Genomic DNA, 26,343 nt, shown 5'->3' on the forward strand with positions numbered 1-26,343 from the left:
AGACAAAGATCTGACCAAGAGACAGAATAATAATGCACCACTATAGTGTCTGGTGGAAAGTGCTAATAGTAGACGAGTTAATCCGACTCAAATGCTAGCCATGTGCATTAATCAGAAGTCACGTAACAGCTCTGGGATCACTGAAGGACAACATAAACATGCTGGGTAAAGTCAAAATGATTTTCAAAAATTTTTATTAGTGCAGGTTTCTGTTGTGAGGGAATCCAAGGACAGACAAAGTGAGAATATGGAACAAAGTGTGAGGTGTTTTGAGTATATATATACAAAATATACAAAACCTGAAGCTCATCTTCAGGAGCACGGCTCAATGCATTAAACAGCAGCAGTCAGGTGGATGGCACTCACTTGCTCCTTCTTATTGTCTGCTATGCAGATTTATAATGCAGCAACTGAGTGAGAACACCACACACATACACACACACACACACACACACACACACACACACACACACACACACACACACACACACACACACACACACCTGGGAAGTGAGCTTGGTATTATGGTAGTATAAAGCATTTGTCAGAGGATTCATTCTGACAGACAGAATTGCTTTTGCGTTTACAAAGGATGAACCTCTCTGCGTGGCTTCCCTGCGGAAACGTGCGCACACGTGCGCACACTCATGCAGACACTGCTGGGTGAGCCGTTACAAGATGATAAAGAATATAACGGTACATAGCCTGGTGGACTGCAGCTGCTCCCACAAACCCACCACCGAGGGAGAGAAAGAGAGAGAGAGCGATGAGGAATAAGAAATAGCTCTTAATGGAGTCTACTCAGCATAACCTATCCCTGAGCATCATGCACATCCAGCAGCTGACAGTTTAAAACGGCACAAAAACACACCTGAGTAGCCTAAAAACATTTAATCGCTATTACCTTCCCCAAATCTCCTGCATATAAAAATGTCCCAATAAGCAGGTGTTCTGGAGCTAAAGAGCCCCTCTCTCTTTTCTTTAGGTATCTCCAGTGTTAGGAATGACTGCTGGAGTTCTCATTCTAGTTTTCGTTCCCGAACCCAAAAGGGGCATCGTGGACCAGACGGCCAGCCACATGAGGACCCGCACCTCGTGGCTCTGTGACATCAGGGCTCTTCTTAAAAAGTAATTCTCATCTCTTGTTCCAAAAAAATTCCAAAATTGGAATGGGTACAAATAGAATACTCATTACTGGTATTTTTGTTTTCTTTAGCCGAAGTTACATGTTCTCGTCTCTCGGAACGGCCGCTGTATCGTTCGCAACGGGGGCCTTCGGGATCTGGATACCTCAATATCTGGCCAGAGCTCAGGAGGTGCAGGAGACTGCAGTGAACAAAGACAGGTAACACAAACAGACACAAAATGTTTGTAAGGAATACAAAAAGAAGGCTCTTTGCTATTTCTCATAGCAAAATGAAATTTCGGAATTTCTCTTTTCCGAAAACTGCAGTTTGTTATATTTCAAATTGTAGACCTGTCAATCATTAAATATAAGGATATTTTAACATTATTATAATCATGCAGTGGATCTGGTGGTGGATTATTCCAAAATTACAATTTACATGTTTTATATAAAAAAAAAAAAAACAACTTACATCAATTTGCAGTATACATATTTTATTTATATTGGTTGACTCAAAGACAAATGACTGAGGTGACAGTGTTATTACATATTCTGTGTCTAGTCTGATCTTCGGAGTCATCACATGCGTGACGGGTCTACTGGGGGTTGTGATCGGTGCTGCGACCACGCGCTTCTTCCGAAAGAAGACAGATCGTGCTGACCCACTGGTGTGTGCCGTCAGCATGCTGGGCTCGGCCATCTTCATCTGCCTTATCTTTGTCGTGGCCAAAAAGAGCATCGCAGGAGCATACGTAAGTGCACGCTTGAGTGCTCGTTGTCATGAGGAGATAAAGAGTTAAGGGTATTAGCTTTAGCTGTTAGGAAATTCTGGGATGTGACCTGCTTTAAGGCTTTTCTCATCCAACATCAGCAGGGATTTTTCTGTGGCACTCAACACCCACTCCCAACTCATTATCCTGTCTCTCTTGTGAACTGAAATAAGGTCATTGACGGGCCAAGGAAGTAAAGTCTTCCTTTATTGATCGGCTAAGAGTATAATGTAGATGTGGAGTCAGGACTGAGACCAAATTATATAATGAAACTACTAAGTTTCAGCATCACTGACTCCGATTATAACAAGGTGCCATGCGCTGGTGTAAAATGTTGTACTTTTAACACGCTAGTTGATGTCGAGCTTTAAATTAGGACTTTAAAAAAAAGAATATTTTTTGAAATCAGGAAAGTGTAAAACTTTCAGTCAGCACTGTAGAAAAACAACGCCATGCATTTTCTCGGCCTAACGCGAGGAAAATGTTGCAGAACAGAACTGAGATTCTACAAAAATCGCAGTAAAAAAAACACAATATAAAACTGTCTATAATTAAGGCTTGATTTTGAATATATCTTTGCCAACACTTGCTTGTAAAGCCTTCATATTCAGTGTGCGTATTCTTATCGATTTTACATGCTTGGTTATGTGGTGACTAGAAATTTAGTTTTGAATGCCACACACCCTCTGTGCCCACATCAGCATAGGTGCATTAATTTCTAAAATGGCTTACATGCAAACCAACCAGCAAATCAACAATGCTTCATGTTTTCCCTCCACATGCATGGAAAATTGTGTTTTTGGAGTAATATGTAATGGAAAAATTGTTATTTTACTGAAATTCTCTCATTCATAAAAGTGATTACAATATCACTTTAGTTATTTATTAGAGTCCTTAAAAAGCTTTCCACTCGCAGAAAGAAATTTAAATTGTCATTAAGTTGACATGATTAAACATGATTAATATGCTGCTTGTTTTGGATTTAATTAGGTTTGGATTAAACCCGTTTAATTTAATAGTCAAACTTACAAGTCATTAAAACATCTCATGAATCGAAGTGTCACGGATTCCGCTTAATCGCTTCACAGCGATATAAATGCTGTTTTGAGTTCATGGCATATGCTTTTGTCTGAACATGTGCGTTTGCTGTGTCTATAGCTAGTGCCGTTGTGTCTATATCAGTATCTACATTATATCAGGCAAAGTCTTCCCATGCCTTTCTGTCTCATTAAGTTTTTCGAGTTCTTTGTACTCCTGCTTCTCCCCTGGCTGAAGTTTTCTTATATTGATTATCGATATGCCTTGCTTCTTGAATACTCCCTGTTATTTAATGCCTGCCTGGAATATTGACAATGATCTTTAGATTACCACCAAATAAACATGACTTGCGTCCTACCTCTACTCACTGCTCACCTCTACTCATGTGATGTTCCAAGAACCCTAGAAAGACCTTTTTACAAACAGTGCTGTAAAAAGCTCAGAAGGTTTACAGCTGTAATAAAAATCCTAGACAGTGAATCCAGACTTTCTAACAACTAAGGAAATGTTATGGTGACAGATGTGGAGTCGAAAAAATGTAGACGGATGAGAGAGATAGATCTAGTAAATGAGGGAAGAGAGAGAGAGTGCGAGAGACAGGAGAGGAGAGACTTCCAGCAGAGACAGCTGCCATCTTGTCTACAGACACGCTGATCAGCCTTCATCCTTTAACTGGAGTCCAGCAGGGATTACAGTATCAGTCTATCTGTCTGTGTCAGTCATGGTGTCTGCATTAACACACGCACACACACACACACACACACACACACACACACACACACACACACACACACACATACTCGTTCTCCTAATCATATCCAGTCTCAAAAACTATGCTCCAGATTCATACATGACCACAGCATCTGTCACATTCCAGTACAGTCCCTACAGTCTTAGTGCTGAACCTCATATGGTTTGATCCCAAAGAAAAAACACCAGGCATTCCTTCTGCCGCCTGCCTTGTCTGAAACTCAGGGCTGTAACACGCCAATCACTTACAAAACTTGATGCTCGCTTTTTAATTTGATGTTAAGCAATCCACCCAGGCGGGGAAGCAGACGGAACAGAGCGCACGTGACTTGCTTTGCTACAAGAGCTTCTTTGCTTTTTTTTTCTCTCCTGAGACTGTCTGTTGAAATGACTGAACTTTTTCGCGAATTGCAAAGTTCAGCTTCTTGGTGAACGCTAGACAGTGTGGGGAGTCTGTCTCTGTTTTATGGTCTGAGCGACAAAAAAAACCCCAATATGCTCAATTGCTCCATAATTGAGTATTACGTTTCCAAATAATGAAGCCACTGCATAATTGCAGGTTTTCCTACTCCAAAACAATTTTCTTTTCTTTTCTTTTCTTTCCTTTTTTTTTTTTGGTGGATGAGAGTAGCTCATTTCATCTTTGACCTACAATAACCTAACAATGACTTGAAAGGTATTTTTTGGATATTTTTTGTGTGTTTGTGTGAGGAAGTGTAAATGATGATTCTCACATCTTTCCTTCATAGATCTGCATCTTCATCGGAGAGACTCTACTCTTCTTGAACTGGGCCATAACAGCAGACATTTTAATGGTACTCACACAAGCTCTAATTTTTTTAATCCCCTTTTACTGATACAAAGCTGGTCATCTTTCAGGGTGTGTGTCACATTTTGAATGCATGCGTGACCATAATGAATGCCGCAATGGACTGGGTGGGGTCCAAAGCATAATTGTGCATCTGATTGAGCTTAATTTGAACTGTGCTCATGGAAAATAAAAGGAAATAACAACCAAGAACAGAGGTTGGGGTTTTACATTGGGGTGAAGGAAGTGAGGAATCAACTGAGGAGCCAGAGGGAAGAAGTGAGAGAGAGAGAGAGAGAGAGAGAGAGAGAGAGAGAGAGAGAGAGAGAGAGAGAGAGAGAGATCATTATGGTAGCTGAACTTCCGGCAAATTGCGGAGAGCAGCTGACTCCAGTCTGCTGAGTGTGTGTGTGTGTGTGTGTGTGTGTGTGTGTGTGTGTGTGTGTGTGTGTGTGTGTGTGTGTGTAGTCAGAAAGGTGCTAACACTTTACAGCACACTTAGGCTGTGCTCATCTCTTTTGGAATTTTTATATTTCACTTCTGGATAGATTTATGATATTACACACTGACCCGCTGACCTCTAAGATTTTGTCTCTCTTCCCTTTATTTCTCTCTTCAGTATGTTGTCATACCAACCAGGAGAGCCACTGCAGTTGCCTTTCAGGGCTTTACTTCCCATTTACTAGGGGATGCGGGGAGTCCGTATCTCATTGGCCTGGTAAGTACAAATCTCCTACACTTACTATACACACACACACACACACACACACACACACACACACACACATCGAATCTTTATTAGATTCTACACTCCTTCCCACCCAGACCAGCTCTGCTGCTCTGAAAAACTCATGATCGATCACATGTAAATTACATTAGCTCTAGTGCAGCAGCACTGCAGTAGTTTTCGAGCCAAGCACATGCGCTAAACATCATTGCACTTTCCCTGTTAAAAGCAATGTCATGTAAAGAAAGTCCATGTAGTTTTATTGGGTTCTACCCCAATTGTGTAATGATGTATAAAAGCAAAAGAGGCTCAGGTAGCACAATGATAATGATCAAACTTATTCCTAACTTGCGATACACTTTCCAGTTGTTTTTACAGCTCTGTAGACAACTTGCTCAGTCCCAATGCACACAAGCACCTTAAAGGAAATGCTTTAAAAGGAAAAGGAAAGGTTGCTCAACAGGATTCTGAGTTCCCATCTAATGCACTAGAGCGCAAGTTCTTGTTTCAGTAATCCCTCCTCCCAAGAGGTCGCATGCAGATTCAGCTATTGTAAATGCTATTTACTGGCATGTTCAAAGACATAAACACACAGTTTCCTTTCACCTTTTTGGCCACTGATGTAAAACAATAGGTACTCAGACTAATCCTGCTTTTTTTAATGCCTAGGGCCATTATGTTTAGCTTGCTATCAAAGGAAAAATATTTCCTGGGATGAAAATGCCATTAAAGCAGAAACATAAAAAATGGAACTGGTAAACCAGTACTTCCTGCGCTGTGCCGGAAAAAACGGCACAGAATTGAACCAGACTTTCCTTTGACTCCTGTTTGTCGTGCCTGGCATTCTGTGGAGGAATGCCGAAAGCTTTTCCAAGTTAAACAGCAGCTCCTGTACATGCTGTTGACGAGTTTGTAACCCCCGTCTGGCATACTATTGACTTGAGAGCTTATTGTTCTTTAAAAATTCCTTTTTATCCAAGCGATTGTCTGCATCTGCATGTTGGATTTCCTCGTAAGATGTAGGAAATAATGTAAATGAATGAAACACTGCAATGAATAGAAGCTTTCCCATTATCTAACCCCTCTCTATTTACATATACACACCCACCTCAGATGCATGAACTCTTAGGTGAGACTGTCCTGCCTATAATAAGCAGTTTGTACAGCACAATCTCTCAATCATAGTATAATATTGGAATTGCTTAAGTGAGTGGGCCTTAAGGGGACTTTCCTGTTACCAGGCCCTTGGCTAACTAATCCTTATTTGGTGAGAACCTCTTTTACTTCTGCTCTTTACTTCTTTCTGCTCTGTAATTCGGTTTGATTACATGGCAAGAGTTAGCTTTTCGCTAATGTTTATAATGTCTAATGACAGAACAAGCCCAAAGACATTACATTACTTTTTTTTTTTAGAACGTGAACTCATTATTCCAGCAATAAGACTCATTGTGCATTTAAACACTTGTCTTATTCTAGTACAAATGAACAATTAGCTACTACTGGATGGTGAAAGCTTTTGATGAGAGCCTGGAAGCATGCACAGCTCGGAATTTTAAAAACAAAAAAGTCTAAAAATATCTAAAGAAGTGTAGATGAGTATTAAATACTGGTTATTATGCAATAATTTAGATATCAGGACAAATTTACTCTAAAAGTTGACAGGACTGATTTGACATATTTGGAATAAGGAATAATCTCCTACAGTGGGTCAGGGAGTATCACCCCTGGCACTTTTGGAAGCAAGTTTCATGTATCTGACAGATCCCTCAAAAGCTCATGTCTTAGGTCATCCCAGGATATGTTGGTTAAAGCTGCTTCCATAAAAGTTTGTCTTCCCTTTAAGATACGGACATACAGTCATGGTTAGTAATGTGAAGGAAAGCTTTGCACATATCGGCTGTGCTAGTGGTCGGAAAGCATCGCACGTCAAACATGATTCAGCTATTTCACACCAAACTCTAACATGGCGGTGTGAAGGGAACAGTGACGCACAGAACTCAACAAATTGCTGAACCACAGATATCGTGTCCCATTTGTTGGACCACATGTAGGACCATATTGGTGCGATCTGATCTTTTCCTCCGAATAGTAATTCTCCGAGATGTAGAGTAGACAAGTGAAAGATTCTTTTCTATACTGAAGGCTCTTGTTTTTTAAAGTACTGAAAAACTAGTAAGGTTTGTAGAGAAAATGTACAAAAGGGAACATTTTATGGTTATTAATATTATACTAAATAGACAAAAGTTTTTGGACACCTGACTTGAGGATTTATGTGTTTTTTATTTTTACTATACCATTCCACATTTAGATTTATCACTAGATGTAGTGTGGTTGTGGAGATTTGTGCCACAACAGCGTTAGTACTGATGTAGGGTGATGAGGCCTGGGGGTGCATTCAGTATTCCAGTTCATCCTGAAGGTGTTCAATAGGGTTGAGGTCAGAGATCTACAGCAGGCCACTCAAGAGCTTGTATTCCAACCCTTTTAAACCATGATGCTTGCAATTTGCACAGTTAGATTCTAATACTGGAACAGGTTTGGGTCTTCTAGTTCAAGTGGATGTGTGTAATACCAGCACATCCAAAGACATCCTATACAATATTGGGCCTGTAACTTTTTGGTAACAGTTTGAAGAAACACAGTTCTCCAAGAATTTTTGTTCATAATGAATAAACAATTTCTCATTTCACCTGGTGAAAAATATACATAAGGCCTCATTTGTGATACCTGCAGCAAAACACTTTGGGCTTAGTGGGTGGTGATGTAATGATGGCAGTAATCAAACAATTATCTACCACAAAAGAGCATTATTCAAAAAAGTATAGTTATACACGCTATACATTATCTAAGAATCTCACCTTGTCCCTCTTGGCCTGGAAAAATGGCTGGCATCTAATGTGATCTGGCAGCGTGCTTAATTTCCAAAGAACGCATACCTATTTCTAAGTGCATGCTGAACTTCACATGTCAGCACACCCGTTTAGATTCAGCATTCCTCCCCATCCCCGTGGGAGAGGTACAGTATTTCAGCGCTGATGCTAGCAGATTAGTAGAACAGGTTGAGTGGAGTGCATGGCGTGAGAGGATTTTCAGTACCTCACCTACTCCTTAGCATCATTTTAAGTCAAGTGAATGTTCATGTGAATGTTCAGTCTGACAGCTCACACACACACACATACACACACACGTCCTTAAATGTAAAGTCATGATTAAAACATGCTAATGTAAGCATTTCCTTCACACTTGTGATTTTATTTATGATAAATTGGTGTCCTAGATCATCATATTCACAAAAAGCCTCGAGTCTCAAGAAATAAAGAATGGATTATTTGTGTAAAAATGTTGAGAACAAGCATTTAAACAAAGGCTTTGGGTAGGGTAATCCACACTCTAATCAATATCATAATCATGTTTAAGTAACCTTGTTATTGATTAAATGATGTGTTTGTGAGACTCTCCTATTAACAGCTTTCAATCGTTATCTTAACCCAACACTATACTAGGAAATTACACTTACATGCTTAAAGAATTACACACACACACTCCAGTTCATGGACACCATATTTGGAAATTGCCTGTAAGGATGACTGGCTGCCTGCTCTGCCATTGTTTTCTAAAATATATGCTTTGTGTGTGTGTTCCAAAGATATCAGACGCTCTGCAGCAGAGCTACACAACGTCAGTGCTGTGGCAGTTCCTGAGCTTAGGCTACGCCCTCATGCTCTGCCCCTTCGTTATCGTCCTTGGGGGGATTTTCTTCCTCGCCACAGCCCTCTTCTTCCTTGACGACCGGGAAAAAGCGGAGAGACAGTGAGTGCCTTTGCTCTGACTCATAATGGCTTTTGAATTATAAATGTGTTAATAAATGTTATTCCTTTATGAAAACTGACACTCCATGAAAACACACACATTTAGTTTTCCATCTCATTGATCCCTCAAATGTTTTTTTTTAAACACTGAAAAGCGGACAGATCATTTTCTTCATTATCACATAACGGGAGAAAAATAGCTGTTGCTATGGCGATTATGGTGATCTTGGCAGTGGTTGCCATACTATTGAATGGCCTCAGGTGGAGGCTCTAATCCAAGAGAATGAACGAGTGGAAAACGGGATGAGAGTGAGATTAAAATCGGCCTCTATCTAAACAAAGAGATTTCTGTGACACAGATGAAAGAATGCAGAAACCCCCGAATGATAACCTGTGCTGCGCTGTAGCTTTAGAGGTCATTATATTTACAAGGACACATTTTTGCTATAGAGCATAATTCACACAGAGGCAACTAGAGATAACAGCTGCCCTTGAGCTGACCAGTAGCCAGCTTTCTTCCACTGGCCACACGTCTAAACTCCGGCACGAGGAATTTTAGGGTGACATTTTGTCTAGTAAAACAAGAATCACAGAGAAAGAGCTGTAAGTCAGCGAAACAGCTTTGCTGACTAAAGCTTTTCATACAGCACAAAATGTCATGCTCGTTCACTCAGATCACATGTAGAAAGCTAAATCTTGCCATGTTTACAATCAAACAAAAATGGTACGTTGCAAAAACGTGCTTCTAAAGACCGGCAAGCGTCCCAGTTCCTTAAAAGGCAAAGACAAACAGAATTTCAGATCCCTCAGCCTGAGATACAGCACTTCTTTCTATTATCAAACACGTTTCCTGTGCTTGCTTCCGTTTTAGAAATGACTTCCTTCCAGTCTGGTTGGAGACATTTTTAGGTGGGGTGGCATTCTTAATGTTTGTTGCTGTCTATGAAGTCACTGAAGGCTCATTACTTTCCCATGATGAAAATCAGATTAAAGCAGCAATCAAACCAACCTATAATGGCAGACTCTCTGTATTGAGTTGTATCTTGTACAGGCGGTATACGCAACAAGTTACTGTATAGAGTTACTTTAGCTTTTAACATATTTAATTCATTTAATTGTTCAATATTTTTGCACTTATTTATTAAGTGGATACTCATATAAACAACCTTGCTATTGATATTTCCTTTATTATGAATTATCAACCTTGCACAGATGCAGAATGGTACCATTAGAGGTTAATGGTTCCCTCATAGAGTCTTGCAGCAGCACACCACTCGTTCTGTGGTCTGTGTATTACCACATCATTGTGAAGTGTGGCTTAGTGGCCCGATTGCATTGCATCCTGCATATTAACCGCATTAAACCTTTGTGACATTCAGGAGCAGATAATACTCGTTATAGAGTGTAGAGTAGGGCATGCTTCCTGAAAACTGTGCATATTCTGGACAACTCTAGTACAGTAGCATTGGCATTCAGAGATGAGCGTTTTTAAGCTGTATGTCATCAACAGTGGAGTTTAAATGTAATTGCTTTCCCAGCAACTTTCCCAAGCTGCTGTAAATGGGATTTAAAACTTTTTTTGTAGAAAGATGTTTCTGATTAAAGTTTACCCTAAAAACTTATATTGTTTTGTACAGACACATTTCAATTGTGAACAGTGATTTTATATCAGGGTGGATAAACACACCAAGTTTTTCCAAAAAATAAATGCCATGACCTTTGGTAATCACCTCCCAAGAAAACTGTATGTGAAAAAAAAATTATAAATAAATATTCAAATATATATAAGAGCAAAAAAATAGGCATTTTATTTAAAAAAAAAGTAAATAAAAAAACAATGTGCTTATTCAAGCATGTAATCCATGACTGTTTTAGACCTTGGTCAGCCCCTAGACTATATAAATATATAAATAAACATATATATATATATATATATATATATATATATATATATATATATATATATATATATATATATATACATATAAATAAAAGCCCAAGTAGGAGAATGAAGATTCACTTGCGTGATGCCTTCTATTTCTGTGCTGCCTAGCCTGTGACTTATTATTTCTCTGCTTAAGCCTTTATTTTGGTTAAAAGGGAGCCATTTATAGAACAGAGTAAGACACAGATTGCTCACAGATGCACTCATGGTCACATAGACACACAGACACAAACAAATACACATGTGAGGCTTCTTGTTAAGTGCCCTAATGGGCAACGCATGTATATGGGTATAATTATGTAAGAGATAAAGCAGATTGACAGCAAATTCTTCTTCTTCTTCTTCTTCTTCTTGTTATTATTGTTATTGTTGTTGTTGTTATTTTTTTATATTATTATTAAAATTAAACAAAACACAAAAAGTATTAAAAAGAAGTATAGGATTAAACTGATTCTAAAGTAATCTAATATTATATCTAATAATATGGATTGTGCATTAGTGGACTTGACCACATGCTGGCATTTGAGAAATCGACTCTCTTGAATCTTTAGTAGGTACTTTTAAGTGTGTCATGGATGGGTTCAGTTAACCGTTTGCTCCATTGTGAGAAGTTATCAAGTTCAAATCTAGAAAATATTTTACTCTCTGGAGGGAATGTCATACACTCTTTCCTCTGTCAAACAAAGCAATAGTAGGTAATCATGTGTGTCTGCAAGCTCATGTATTCAGAAGAGGGTGGATAACCTTTTCATAAGAATTTGTTGCACTGCCCTGAAACTCAGCATGAGCAACAGTTATGGAGGTTTGTTTCATGTGTCTGGGAGGATGCACGTGTTTACTCCAGTCTCCTGGGTAGTTGTACATCATGTGATCGGATAACGTTAGCTAGCGGGTGAGAATTGCCAAAACCAAACTGGGGATAATAAATAATTGTGTAATGTTATCTGTCATATCTCATCATGTTTGTCTTCTATCTTTTGTTTCTCAAGGACGAAGCAGCTTTCCCGGTCACCGTCTTCAGTAAAGGTAAGATCAAGTCAGACTGCACTTCACTGAGTCACTTAATTTGTTTGGAAAAGCTTTTAAAGTAATTTTCTAAGGCAGCATGTAATTTCAGTGGCATTTACTTATGAAGAATTCGATGAATCATTTGTTGATCTCGAAGAGCACTGAGAAAACGAGGGAACGAACTGATCACATTTTGCTCTCAGTAAGCTGTGAGACCCCGTTTAATATTTATGGAATTAAATCTTTGTTAGAATCTTTATTATAATGAAAAAACTTTACTGAGAAAGGAACAAATCCATCAAGACTTATGGTTTGTGTGCCACAGTAAAGAAATACAGGAGAATAGATCTGAATCGAATCAAACCGGACCATAATGGCGCTTTGAGATCGATCTCACTTCTCACATCTGTTATGTGTAGTACACAAGCCAAGCTGATATCCAGCTCTCTTTCATGAGCACACTCCTGCCCTTCCTTCTCTTCTTATCAGACTTACACACTCGCGCTTTGCTCGTGCCAGTGCATGTAATTGCCAGAACCCTGCGTTGCCTAAAAAGAAAAGATAGAACAAAAAAGGAAGAAAACAAAACATTTTGCATGCAGGGAACTGGCCACATTGAGTTTTCCCTAGTCAAAGACATTTACAATGGGTGTTTGGGTGTACCCAAATAAAAATAACAATATCACTGCCTGAGAGAGAGAGGTACAGGGGTGGTTTTCTGTTTTTAATATTGTTGTGACTTTTGGCTTTATCATGTTGGGGAGATCTTTGCTGCTGGCTGGACTGACCCACAATTCCTAATGAAAAGCATATGATATGCATACGTATAATTGAAAATTCTTTACTTGATTAAGGAATTGTCCCCCTGATAAACTAAGTTTACAGATAAACTAAGCATACAGATCACTAATATATACCCCTTATCAATAAAAAAAAAAAGCTTTGATGAATGAGAGTTTACACCCATTCACTAATTATTACCATGGTAATAAAATCAATACAGGCTCACCCATGAAGATCAACACAACCTTCCGGGAACAGAAAACCAATCAGCCATTTCCAAATCATGTTTGACTAACAAGAGCTCATGACTACCATAAACAGCTGAATTATTTAGTCTTATATTTTTACATTTTTCCTTTTCTAATTAATGGATAAATTGCATAGCTATGAATGTGCTTTGTGGAGAAATCAGCAAATATCCATTAGCAGCCTTTACATTAACTACTGCAGCCGAGGCGATCAGAAACAAGAACACGAAGCATATTTAAAGCGAAAGTCAAAGGCAAGTGGCCAAAAGCTATTCGCTGACATTGCAGTGCTGAAATTATGATCCATTAGCGTTTTACTGGTGAAAAACCTAGACAGAGTTCAGATAAATGCAGATTCAATTAAATACCTCTCCTGTGCCCTGGCCCAGGCAAGATAGAAAGTCTTAGGAAATGCTCTTGTAAGTCCTTAGTCTCTCTGAGGAGCCCTTAAGTGAGGTATCTTGTGAAAAGTGGTGTTAGGGCAACGCTTTAGTTTGGACTGGGCTTGAAGATGTTTTGAAGTGTTTTACAGAGCACAAAATAGGGAACTGATTGACATACTATATACTTTTGTTATATTCATATTATTAAGGTTAGGATTTTTTACTACAACATAATTCTGTTTTATTCCACGTATCTATAGTCAGAATATGAGAAGTATGCATAACTGTGCTGCATATCAGTTTAGCTGCAAAAGTTTACAGATTTTTTATTCTTTTTTTTGGTGTGGCCACAGATGAATATAATAAACCTACATGTTTCCTGAGATCTGTTTCATGGTCATAAAAAAACTTATGGAAAATGAGTAAATCTAAGAAATCTCTATCCCACTTTAAATCATTGATAAGCAAATTTTAATTTTCGAATGAAAAGCAAGTTGAATATATGATCAAATAATGTTCAATATTCTTCAACAAGTTGTGTGCTTATGTTTCCTACTTTATTATCATGTGGTCACAACATTATATCTTGGGGTCATGAGTTATTTAGTATATTGTTAATACAATATTTACACTACATGACCTCAGAGACTCGCATTTTAAGGGGCAAATATAATTGAATTTAGCTTTTGTGTTCACTAAGAGGGACAGAAATTCATTCCAGAGACAATAGTCTTTGTAATTGAATGCATTTAAGGGAAATGTAGCACACAACTGCATTATTATTAAATTTCATTATCCGATGTTTAGGCAAATTTGGCTGAACCTGTTATTTTATTACAACCGTGTCTGTTGGTGTGTTTGCACTTGGGGGATATTACACTGAACACAATAAAGCTCTTGGCCCAGAGCTCATGTCTAGTTCCAGTCTATTGTTGCAAGCATAATGAGATAAAAGCACCAGGATTGATGTATTAAATATTTTGTTTGAGGAAAACATTTTTTTTAAATGTAATAACGCAAATACTAGTAGAAGTATAATATTAGAAGATCAGCGTATGGCTTGAAAATTTGTTTTGGGGGGTTTATTTGTCAGCATGACCCACAAGCAAGAGAAGACAGATGGCACTGTAGCTTTGGAGTGATAATTGCATGGGAACATCCTGTTGGGAAGCCATTCACTTTCTCACTCACTCCCTCACTCATTCGTTCTCTTTTCCATAGGTCACCAAGTGAGAGAAGGTCTGGAGTGGGAGGATTGAGAGTGTGCCGAGGAGTGGGCGAGCTGAACAGAAGGGAGGTGGAGAGAAGGAGGAAAAAAAACAAAAAAAAAACAAGGAAAGTTGTTAACCCACTCAAATTATATGCTGCACATCATCATCGTCACCATCATCAGTCATCGTCTTTACTTCACTCTTATCATGCTCTTCATGTCTGCTGGATGGAAGCTGAACTTGCTTGGCTGTAGAGACACGATCATGTCCTACCAATGAAGTGAAGCAATCCTGGCAAGTCAGCCATCCCTGCAACCGGTGGGCAGCTCTTAAACCAACATGTAAAGGCCAGTAGGGATTACGGGAAGTTTGAAGGAGGGGGTTAAAATCCCCTTAGTGCCATACTACTGAACATGAACACACACTCTGTCTTGTCACGCTGCCTGTCAATTCGCACCAAGTGCCATAGCATCACATTCCCAGAACTGACCACGCCTACAGCCGAGCTCGCCGAATAATCGTGTAAATACGGTAATGAAGGAATCGGCGATCTCGCAGTCATCTAGTGGAAGTAGCTGTATGGCTTAGCCTGCCTTAATAGCGTCGGCATGGACAGACGTCTGGTCCTTGTTCTCCTGTATGCCTGTTCTATTTTTTTTCTTACATGTTTTGTTTGTCTTAGCACTTATTATTTTAATGCTGTGCCAGTTCACCGATGCAATCAGACTACATAATCACCTATAATAGATTTGCTCTATACTTTTCTTTGTTTTTTACGAATAGTAAAACTCAAGAGGTTGCTGGGTTGAAAAAATTTTGAAATGCTTTAAAATGTAGAGAAACACTGGAGTGTAAATATGAATCGAGAACTTTGCGAATGTTTTTTGTCTCGTCAGACTTTCTGCCATCCACACCTCAAATAACACGCCAAGGATTCAAAACTGAAAAAGGGAACAATAACAAGTTGGCGAAGTCTTTAACTGTTTGTTTTTACGATTTTCTTTGAGGAATTCAATGTGCCAGCTCACTCCATATAAGTGGCAGTGTGTGAGAATGGTGGTCTTTGTAGGCTGGGTCGCAAAATATTCGTCCAGTTGAAAACCCCTCTTGAATGTGAGAACGAGACTCTGAATAGTGATCCGTCTAACCAGTCAAACAGCTACTGAAATCCATGCAAGAAAAAAAGGTTTCTTTTGAAGTTTAGCTTAAATATATTTTTTAAAGGAAGAATATAACTTTTTGTTTAATTTTACAAAAAAAAAAAAGGTGTTAACCACTTCGGTCATCGTTCCGAGAGAACTTTGGTATTTGATGACTATTTGAACCTTTTTTAATATTTTTTTTTAACAGGGTGACTCTTGTTGCTTAAATATACGTTTCATAGATATCGATATTTTTTTTATGCAATTCTACCAAGTAGACATGAATAATTAAGTATTTGTACAAATTTAGGAGAAGCACTTTGCTTTTAAAGACATCCCAGGTAAAGGGGAAAAAAAAACAAAAACATTTTTTTTTATTGTGAAAATATATATTATTGCTGATTGTTGATTTGTAAATAATTTTGTTGTAAAAAAAAAAACTAAATATATATATATAAATAAATATATATATGCAATTTCCTAAAAATCCACTTAATTTTTCCAGAAAACGGAAAAGCTTTGATAAAAGCAATGATTTATATATTTTCACACCGAGTTGAGTCGCTGGTTTTGTGAACGATTCTGTATTTTTTTTTTATTTTAGCGCATATTAGTCACAAGAAACCTTTCAGAGAATGGAAATGATCAGGCTTTGAAGCTGTTGTATAATGTCGACGTCCTAGCAAAAAAAAAAAAAAAAGAGCAAAGGTTCTGCCTTTTTTTCACATTGAAAAAAGCACCTCGCATAAAGATTGAAGGGTTATTTGTTGTCCGGAAGACATTGACAAAAAAAAAACAAAAAAACGCTGTATTGTGAAGGTCTGACTCATCACTGGGACTGCAGGACATCGTGTTTATTTCTCGGAGCTTTCATCATGCCAGGTGAAAAGCTATCTGAATGTGATTTTGTCCAATCCAGGTGTGTTTACACATGCAAATTCATTTTAATTAAGCTTTTCTTTTTTTTCTGCATTTAAGGATGTGTCTTTCTTTTCCCGTTTCTTTTTACAAATATTAGTTTTATAAATATAAATATATATGATAATGCTATAAAATTATGCAGTGATTTTAATATATTGTACATTAGCTTTGATGCAAGGTATTTATTTTTCATGTATGTATTACCGTTTTTTTTTTTTTTTTTTTAAGTAAATCTCTACAATTGGAGAAGAAGCTTGTGGATATTAGGATATTTCATGGCCTAAACAGTTGATCATCTCAAGGAATCGTGCTCATTCATACTCATGCGCACACACCAGCTTATGCACAAATACCAAACGCATGGATTTTTAGTACACCCGAGTCCTTCCAGACCAATCACAAGTCACTTTTTATTTATGCATTTTGCACATTTGGGTGTGTTCAGGGTTTTGTTTTTCCCAATCCAATAGTTGTACACTGGCATTATGTGCTATAGGGACTGTACCTATGTAGTCACATTTCATATTCAAGCTAGATGTTTATTTTTATTTGTTGTTTTGTTTATTCTATTATCCACAGGCTTGAGAATCACAATGCCAAATTAAAATCACCATCAGCGACATACAAGACCTTTTTTTTTTAAGATAAATATTTCTTTAATCAAAGAGTCATGGCGTTGATGGTGTGTATTGAGAATGTGTTCTTTCTTGTCATACAAGAGTCGTGTATAAAGAAACCTGTTTCTGATGTCAAGCAGAAACTTAATGGGAATTTTATTTTTAAGAGCAAGCGTGGTTGAAGAGAACAAAGCAAACAAACTAACAAAAAAAATCCAATAAAACACTATTATTGCTATATAGTTACTGTGACGCTCCAGCTGGAGCGATATGAGATGTAAACCTATATGTAAGTGATGAAAATAAACTTATTTAATCAAACCATTGAGGTTTTTTTGTCTTTTGTGGGTTTTTTTTCCTCTTATTGAAATACAGGTTGTAAATAGTTGCTGCATGTGGATAGTTCAGTGTTAGAGTTCAAATGACTAAATGACATGAGCTGAAACATGTTCTAGTCAATAGTCTTGAGTAGCATGAATGTGCGTGTAAACTTGAATGTAAAAAGTGCTTCATGCAAATACCTAAACAGGAAGAATGGAAACTTTCACAGGCTCAGAACACAAGCGTTCCTCACCTTCATACCTCTGAAAAGAGAGGTAGAGAGCTGTGGAATTTTCATCAGGCACTGAAAGAGTCAATCCGGATGTTGAGGGACATGACTGAAGTCCTACATTGTGGAGGAATTTGTTCTGCAACTCAGATGCCCAGTAGGCTAATGTTCTTAGAAGGGAAACATTCAGCTGCCAGCCTGAGAAAAAGGTCGCCAGTGTGTTGACACACACACACACACACACACACATTAAATTCTTACCAAAAAACAAAAAAATGTCTGTGTGTAAAGAAATACTGGAACATGAGTCAGCTGAGCTACAAAATGTGCACATTGGCTCTTTTCACATGTTCACCTATCACGTGTGAAACACAATATTTGCTCAAGGTGAAGTGCATTCACCCCAAACTGCAAACTGTACTGGTCACAGTTGGAGACAGAATTACTTCATAACCTAAAACTCCTGGTATAAATGAAATTGAAGGTTATAAAATGTATAATATTTTTTTTTCTGATCACACACAATTACTTATTTATTCTTTTCTATTTGTTTAATCATATAATGTATAGTATAAGTATGATTATTGCCCTAACATGCACAATATTTCCAATCTGACAATCCAAACCTGGACGTAAAAGCAAACATTTCCTAAGTCGTAATAAGAACTGCCCACTCTGGAGCTATTTACTCAAATGCTAAATAATTTCATGCAAGCCAGTGTCCAAAGATTTTGTGTACAGCATAATATTAAAAGAAGAGGACATGCGTCAGACTCCCAATTACTGTCACTGTTTAGTTGCTTTTAAAAAGCACATTTTAAACCATATTTACTTCTTGGAGTGAAGCCATAATATTTGAGGCCGCTAATGGGTTATGCATCGATGATTGATCAGTTATTTTGCTTCCAGGTTGTTCAAGAGTACCACAAATTCAAATAATAAAAAGAAAAAATGTCTAGAAACTATAAACGTGGCATTTTGAGCAAAACACAACATAGTTATTTGATCGTTTGTTTTTCAAATTCACAACAAAAGCAAATGAATGCAATGTACCCTGATTGAGATGGCATGCTATATCGCTCAGCACTTGTGATTTCAGAATAGGAGCAGCAAGATTCTGAGCTTTTATCCCTCCCATTCAGAGCTAAAACCTACTCTTAAAGAGCTGCAAATTCTGGTATCCCTCCATAAACGAAGAACAAAAAAAGTCATGGTCAGCAGAATGTCATTGACAAGAATTCCATTTCAAGATTGAATACTGACAGCTTAGAAAGCAGCAAGCATATAGCTTTTAGTGCCAGAACCCTGGGACCAGTCAAACATATTGATCATGAGCCCTTTCCCTCTCAAAAGGTCACACATGAAACTTAGCATTCAAAACAATGTCGCATCAGAGAGAGGGTTCACTTTCAGAATCTTCAAACCAAAAGAGTAACAAAGCATAGAAAATTGGGATTACAAAAAAAAAATAAAGCTTTATTTGTAGGTTTAATGACATAACAAGAAACAGGCACATAATATGTACATTTGATTTTACTACATAACTCTATATTCAACCTCAATCTCTTCAGATGTCATATAAGCTTTAGTTTTTAAAAACAAATTCGCTGTGAATGGGCAATAAAAGGTGAAAAAAGGTAAAAAAAAAAAAAAAAATGTTAAAGTCAACACACCCAAGCACGGATTGACAGGAAATACCAGGGTGTAGTCAGGAAGACATGATTCCCCTAAAGTCAGCTGGAAATTCCACATATGTGCTCCTTATAACAGGTAAAATAGACTGGAATAGAAAAATAACCCATTTTGGTGCACTTCCAACCTGAAATAAACAATACTGTTTAAGGAAAAACACTATCCTCTGTTTTTTTTCAGGGTATAATTAATTCAATGTCTAAGGCTAGCAGAAACTCTTTTATGCTGTCTTTTCAGCAAGAGTCTTCTCATGCAAGTCCGGACATTATGTCTGCTTACCCTCCTCAGTGCCTAATTTTAGCTGCTTTTAAAAGTATAGAATTATATGTAAGGAAGTAAAGTAGATCCGGATAATGAATAGTGAGCTGAGCATACAAAGTGTGTACAAAAGCATCTCCCCAAAACCACTTTGACAAATTGTGTAATTATTGTGACCAGTCAATCCAAAGCAAAGGCTCAAGCGGAAAATGAGAAGCCAAGACGCACACAAAATTTGAAAGAATACAGGTCCTGTCCATTAACTATGCACTGAGGGTTACTTGGAAAGAGAACATTCTTTTAGGCTACTTAAGTCTTTAGATGTTGACACCTGTCGTGTTCCACCCACAGCATCACAAAGCTCTCCACCCTACATTTTACTCCACTTAGGAGGAAATGTGACATCAATCACACAGTACCTGGGACAGGTTAGTCACCTGTGGCGTCCATGCTATCGTAGGAATGAAGTTGTAACAAAGCATCAATATATTTTGTCATTTGGAAGAAATGTAGGAGGAACTTTCATAAAAGGAATTCAGATGTTTACTACATGAATGAAATAAAAAACAAAAGTCAGAAATGTCACAGAAATATTTTAAACTTTGACTTCCTTTTTGGTGAGGCAGCTGACCATATACTTATCTAATAGTGTATATATATATATATATATATATATATATATATATATATATATATATATATATATATATATATAAATATATAATACATATTAAAATTGCTGTAGTATAAGACACTTTGAAAGCCATCATTATTTACATTAAATAGACTATTATACAACTGTTACATTAAAACATTATTATAAAAACTACATTCCCCTTTACAGGGTTTTGTGGAAACACAAGAGAATGTTGATTTTAGCCGGTTTAATCTTTTACTGACCATTTATCCTGCTTTTGCAAAAGTACAGATAAGACTATATTTAAGATAAGTATCAATACTTTACATTTAACAACACAAACATTTCTATAGTGAGCCTATCTTCTGTATCCACTGGTGTGTATATAGTGGATCCTCAATATGAATAAATATTCCAGTGGATACAGTGGATGTTGAGTATAAATTAATTAATCACATTTATCTTTTTTTTTTTTTTTGCAAAATTGTAAAACTTGGCACCATTCATGTCACAGCCCTATATCTGGGTCAGGTTTAGTCATCATTGAAGGTATGTGCTAAATTTCCAAAATGAAATCTCTGCATAAGATAATACAAATATTTGTAATCTATTATAAATATTGGAGTTTGTTTCTGAAAAAAAAGAACCTCTACAGTTTCCCTCTGCAGGTATAGACAAGGTCTATAATAGTCATTCAACAAGCTATAAAAAAAGTCTTTCTTTTTTTCTGATGTATACTATTTTTGGCTGATTCAGTGTGAATCTCTGTTCAGTGTGAATACTACACACACTTGGCCTGTTCAGCTTTCATGTAATTTAACACTGAGGTGAACAGAAGCTTCAGTTTTCTTCCTGCCATTTCAAAAAAGCCTCAAGCTGAAATTAGAGTCGTTGTTAAAGATCTGTTCAGCATGACATAATTGAGCATCCAACTGTGTATCTTTTTTCGGTAGAAAATACACAGCTAAATATATCCGTGTTTTGTTTAATAGCAAATATTCTATGTGGGAACCTGAATGAGAAAAAACTAGAAGACTGCATCAATAATTCATATTTAAAAATAATAGATTCATTTAGTATATACTTATTTTATTCTAGCTCAAGAATGAATCATTTACAATGGGTAGTAATATGCCACTGTTAAAACTGTGTTTTTCTGATGAAACCAAGACAAATCTTGTGAGATTAAATGTTTTAATGTAACATAGTTTCCAACAAAATTCAAAACAGAAGAACAACCAGGTCTCATAAATGTGCAAAATCTTTATTCTGCAGCATGTGACTGTGCTCAGAATGAACCGATCATATTCAAGTTCGTGTTCAAAAGCGATAAAAGCTCATTTAAAAGCAATAAATTGCAAATAAAAAAAATGAAAGCAATAAATTGCAAATAAAGTTGTTTATGGCATGATCTTCTTGATGCCATTAGATAACTGAACCAGAAAAGGATGCCTTCCCTTTTGAGTCTGGTTCCTCTCAAGGTTTCTTTCTCATAGCATCTCAGGGAGATCTTTCTGGCTTGCTCATTCCAGTAAAAACGTATAAGGGTTGAACTTATAGACAATAATGGTGGAAGTATCATGTTATGGGACTGCATCTCTTTAGCTAAGAATAAAATCAATAGTGGATAGCTCCATATATCAATTTATTTAGCACAAAACCTGAGGGCTCCTCTTAGAGTGTAGAAGATAAAAAAACATTCCAGCATGATGAGGAGTCAAAAAAATTAAACAAATAAAATGTAACAATGTAAAAACTTTAGAAAAAAAAAATATCAACAATTTGGAATCCCAGAGATCTAAATCTTATTGAAAATCTGTAAAATAATGTGAAGAACACTACTTAAGACCCCCTCACTATTTGATAGATCTGGCACAATCTGTCTTTGAAAAAGTATTAGTAAAGAGTTGTGTGAACTTATACAACCAGGTTATGTGTGCTATATGTTAATAACATTTGTATGTGTCTTTAACTTAAATTTGATATAGCATATTAAAGGTAAGAAAAGACATTATGACCTTGTTTTTATTTTATACATCACAAAAACGCATCACTTTTTATGTCCACTGTACATGACACAGATAATCACCATAATGGTAAACCTTTCAAGCATTTTGATTTAGATTCAAGCAATGAAGAAACTAATGTCATTTTTACAGCCTAGTCCATTAATGTTAAATAAATGATTAACACAAGACAATTTGGCGCTATTAGATCACACTGTCAAGCAAAGCTCAAGAGTCGGAAACAGGAATAAAGTCAATTCAGCTTTATTTGCCTTAGTACACGAAACAGGAGCTGATGGTTCTTTGACACACACTCGATTAAAGTTATTGTGCCAGTCTTCCTCAAGATTTACATTTAGATCAGTTTGTCTGCTGATATAAGTATCAATATATACAGTATATGTATTTTGAAAAACAACCCTCTTTATTATGTATTCTGATCCTAAAGTTCAGGATATTTGAAGAATTTCTCTAATTCATCCATTCATTCACTATTCTGGCTTTTCATCAGAGGTGGAAAGTAACGTAGTACAAATACTTTGTTACTGTACTTAAGTAAATTTTTCTGGTATCAGTACTTTACTCCACTATTTATTTTTTGGACAACATTTTTCTTTCACAAATATCTGTACTTTCTACTGCTTACATTTTCAAAACAGCCTTGTTACTTTTAGTATTATTTCTGCTCATTGACTGCTGTTTCCAGCCTATCATCCTATGATCATCCTATCATTGCAAGCCTTTTTACCATATCACTGGTGTATTATTTCCTGGCTATCAGACGTAGACATAGGCAAGTGGAGCTGACAATGAGCAAGGCAACAAGAGGAATGGTTAATGTAAATTCAGAGGGAGTCACCAATGTGAAAATAAATACAAACAAAGACATTCCTCGACACCTATGGCCATATATATAACGGAGATGTTCAAAATTATCGGTGTATAAAGTGCTGGCTTTCAAGTTTTTGCTGTCAAATTTGAGGAAGCAAATACAGGTAATCTAAGGTTTTATTGTTATATCTTTCTTTTCATGAGCCATTTTAGTGTTTACAATTTTTTCCCTTCAATTTTAGTTGTCTTGTATATAAAGGATGCTGCCACATGTTGTTTTTTTAAATAAGGATGCTCTTAATGTTCTTAATTTCTGTAGTATGTAGCCGTCATTTGAAATCTGAGGTTTAGTCAGATAGTTTCTATATGTTGTAGAACTGCTATACAGGTGAAGTATAAATGATAAACTTCCTGTTTGAACTTTAATAAAATGCACAGGATAACTCACCTTAAATTTGTCATTCGTAAAACATTAAAATAACTTTGAGTTGTTTTCAAGGACAGCTGGAATAATCCTACAATCTGGGATGTAGCCTGGTGATGGCAAATAAATATATATTTCTATATATAATATAATTTTGCATTCACTTGAACTTAGAAACCCAAACCTGTTCTAGCATGGCAATGCCACTATGCACAGAGTGAGCTCCTTGAAGATCTGGTTTACATGCTTTGGAGAGGAAGATCTTGAGTGGCCTTCTATAGAGCTCTGATCTCATCCCTACTGAATACCTTAGGGATGAATTGGAATGCTGACTGCACCCCAGGTCTCCTCACCTACATCAGGACCTGCCTTTCATAACATTCTTGTGGCTGATGAACACAAATATCCATAAGCACACTCCAAAAATCTAGTGGAACATCTTCCCAGAAGAGTGGAGGGAATAAGAAGAGCACATTGGGACTAAATGTTGAATTCAATGCTCAAAAATTACATACCGTACTTATGACCAGGTGACCCAATACTTTTAGAAATATAGTATATATATAAAAAATGTCATCTTAGTCTTTTCTCTGCTTGTATTCTATATGGCAGTTGCTCAGCCTGGATACATTCAGTTTTTTTATTAATACATTGATATAATGTGAAGTTCAGTTACCAGCATGACACTAAAACAGGTAGTAGTAACGGCTACGTTTTACTTAAGTACATGTCAGAGCCCAAACTTCTTTACTTTAACTTGAGTAAAAAAGTGTAGTCAGTACTTCAACTTTTACTGGAGTCTTTTAAAACATGAGTATCTGTACTTCTACTTAAGTAAACGATGTGTATGCTTTTGCCACCTCTGCTTTTCATTCATTCTTAAGCCTGGATGTGTTCATTATTAATTGGGTGTTGTGACATTTAGTGACACACCTAACACATCCAAATAATACAAAAGACTACCCGAAAGAATCCCACACACACAAAACACTTTTGCATTTAATAACACCTTTAAAGTGACAAAAAGAATTGTGTTAAACTATTCAGGCTTTTAGTTAAAAATTTGGTATCATTTCCCTATTTGAATGATATTTGTACTTGGATATCAGAGTGCTTATTAGGACTCTTTGTTAATTTCATTTTTAAGTGGAAATCTATAGTGGTAATTTTGTGATTAAAATATTAGATTATAACCTCCACAATCATTCTTTACTGTGAGATTTTTTTTATCCTTAAAAACAGTATGCTACATTACATTCTTCTAAAAAAAAGCAAAAAAAAATTCATCTGAGATATTCATGTTTTCATATTGTAGGACAACGTGCTTTCAATTAGACACAATTTTTATCATATAAAAAGTCATTATTTTACACAATTAATATTTTAGCTACACACTTAGTTGAGAGGTTAACAGTTCTAAGTAGAACCAATTGACCATAAAAGCACTCTTACTAAGAGTTGATTAAGTGTTCTTCTGAGAAACAAGAACGCATGATGGTATTGCATGAGGTCATTAACTGCTGAACAGTGCTCAAGAGACCCAACAGATCTGATCAATGTAAGATTGCTAAGTGACCCAGTTTACTCAACAGTGTATTTCTTTGAATAGAAGATATGTAAATTATTATTTAAATAAATTATTTAGCTAATAAAAATGTAATGTTTCATATCTTTATTGTTGATGTCTAATTATCATCATAAATTGTGGAACAAATTTAACAACAAAACAGAATGTATAAAGACTAAATGTTTATCCTTCACGTCAAGTTCAAGACAGTATCTCATCTGTTAAAAGTCTATGAGTCTACGATTCACTACAGAACCAAACATAATCACCTCAAAATTACACGTCATATTTGTAGCCATGAAGTATTTACTTTTTTATCTGGATCTTTGCAAACAAGGAATTTTAGGTAGCAGGGCCTTCAGTGTTGTAGTACAGCATAGTATGTATCATAGATCAGCAAAGCAGCATTTCCTTTTATGGCTTTTAAAAATTAACTGTCAATGTATAACATTTATACTGTAAATGTTTATGTAAAGCAATGTCCAGTATATGTAGTATATATGGATTGAATATGCATATAGGGCATGGATCCTGTCTTATAAACTGGTTTGGGTTTTTCCAAATATTTTTCTTGAGGATCATTAAAAATGGAATTGAAGTAGAGCTTATAATTAAATCTGACAGTGAGTTTTCTCTCAGCCCTCAAGGAATAAGACATTTTTCTTCTTCCTTCCATTTTTCTTTTTGCTAATGTTGATCCTGCACCATACATTAATCTCTTCATTGTTTGACAGTTTCTTACACCTTCAGATCTTTCACAAGATACAGTTGCACACAGACTTCTGGCAATATTCAGCTGATTCTATGGCAACCTTACACTACTTCTCATATTCCTCTCTACTACCGTTCATTACACTTGACTCGGCACCTGTGATTATACACCCGTCTGGCTTTTATGTCATGTAAAATGGTTTTAAACAGAGGCTGATTCACTATCTAAGCCTATGCTTCTAATTTCCACAGTAATCTCTCTTCTTCAACTCTTTTTGGACATGGTGTTTTGCTAAAATAACAGCTGGAGGAGAAATGCCTCAAGTTAGAGCCATGCCAAAACCTCTTTCTGTGACAAACGGCTTCCCTCTTTGAGGAACA

The 26,343-nt window shown here is 36.6% G+C and overlaps 1 protein-coding gene across 1 annotated transcript in view; it reads left to right on the forward strand.

Moving 5' to 3' along the window:
- Window positions 1-17,607, forward strand: part of spns2 (spinster homolog 2 (Drosophila)) — a 65,689-nt gene extending 48,082 nt beyond the window's left edge. Inside the window, exons 6-13 of the mRNA XM_046838801.1 lie at window positions 986-1,128; window positions 1,217-1,345; window positions 1,689-1,878; window positions 4,434-4,499; window positions 5,112-5,210; window positions 8,866-9,029; window positions 11,963-11,999; window positions 14,617-17,607. Coding sequence (XP_046694757.1) covers window positions 986-1,128; window positions 1,217-1,345; window positions 1,689-1,878; window positions 4,434-4,499; window positions 5,112-5,210; window positions 8,866-9,029; window positions 11,963-11,999; window positions 14,617-14,628 — 840 coding nt within the window. The 3' untranslated portion in view covers window positions 14,629-17,607. The remainder of the gene's footprint in view (window positions 1-985; window positions 1,129-1,216; window positions 1,346-1,688; window positions 1,879-4,433; window positions 4,500-5,111; window positions 5,211-8,865; window positions 9,030-11,962; window positions 12,000-14,616) is intronic.
- Window positions 17,608-26,343: the final 8,736 nt, after the last annotated feature.

Source organism: Silurus meridionalis, chromosome 25 (assembly GCF_014805685.1).
Source record: "Silurus meridionalis isolate SWU-2019-XX chromosome 25, ASM1480568v1, whole genome shotgun sequence".
In the NCBI taxonomy this organism is placed as follows: domain Eukaryota; kingdom Metazoa; phylum Chordata; class Actinopteri; order Siluriformes; family Siluridae; genus Silurus; species Silurus meridionalis.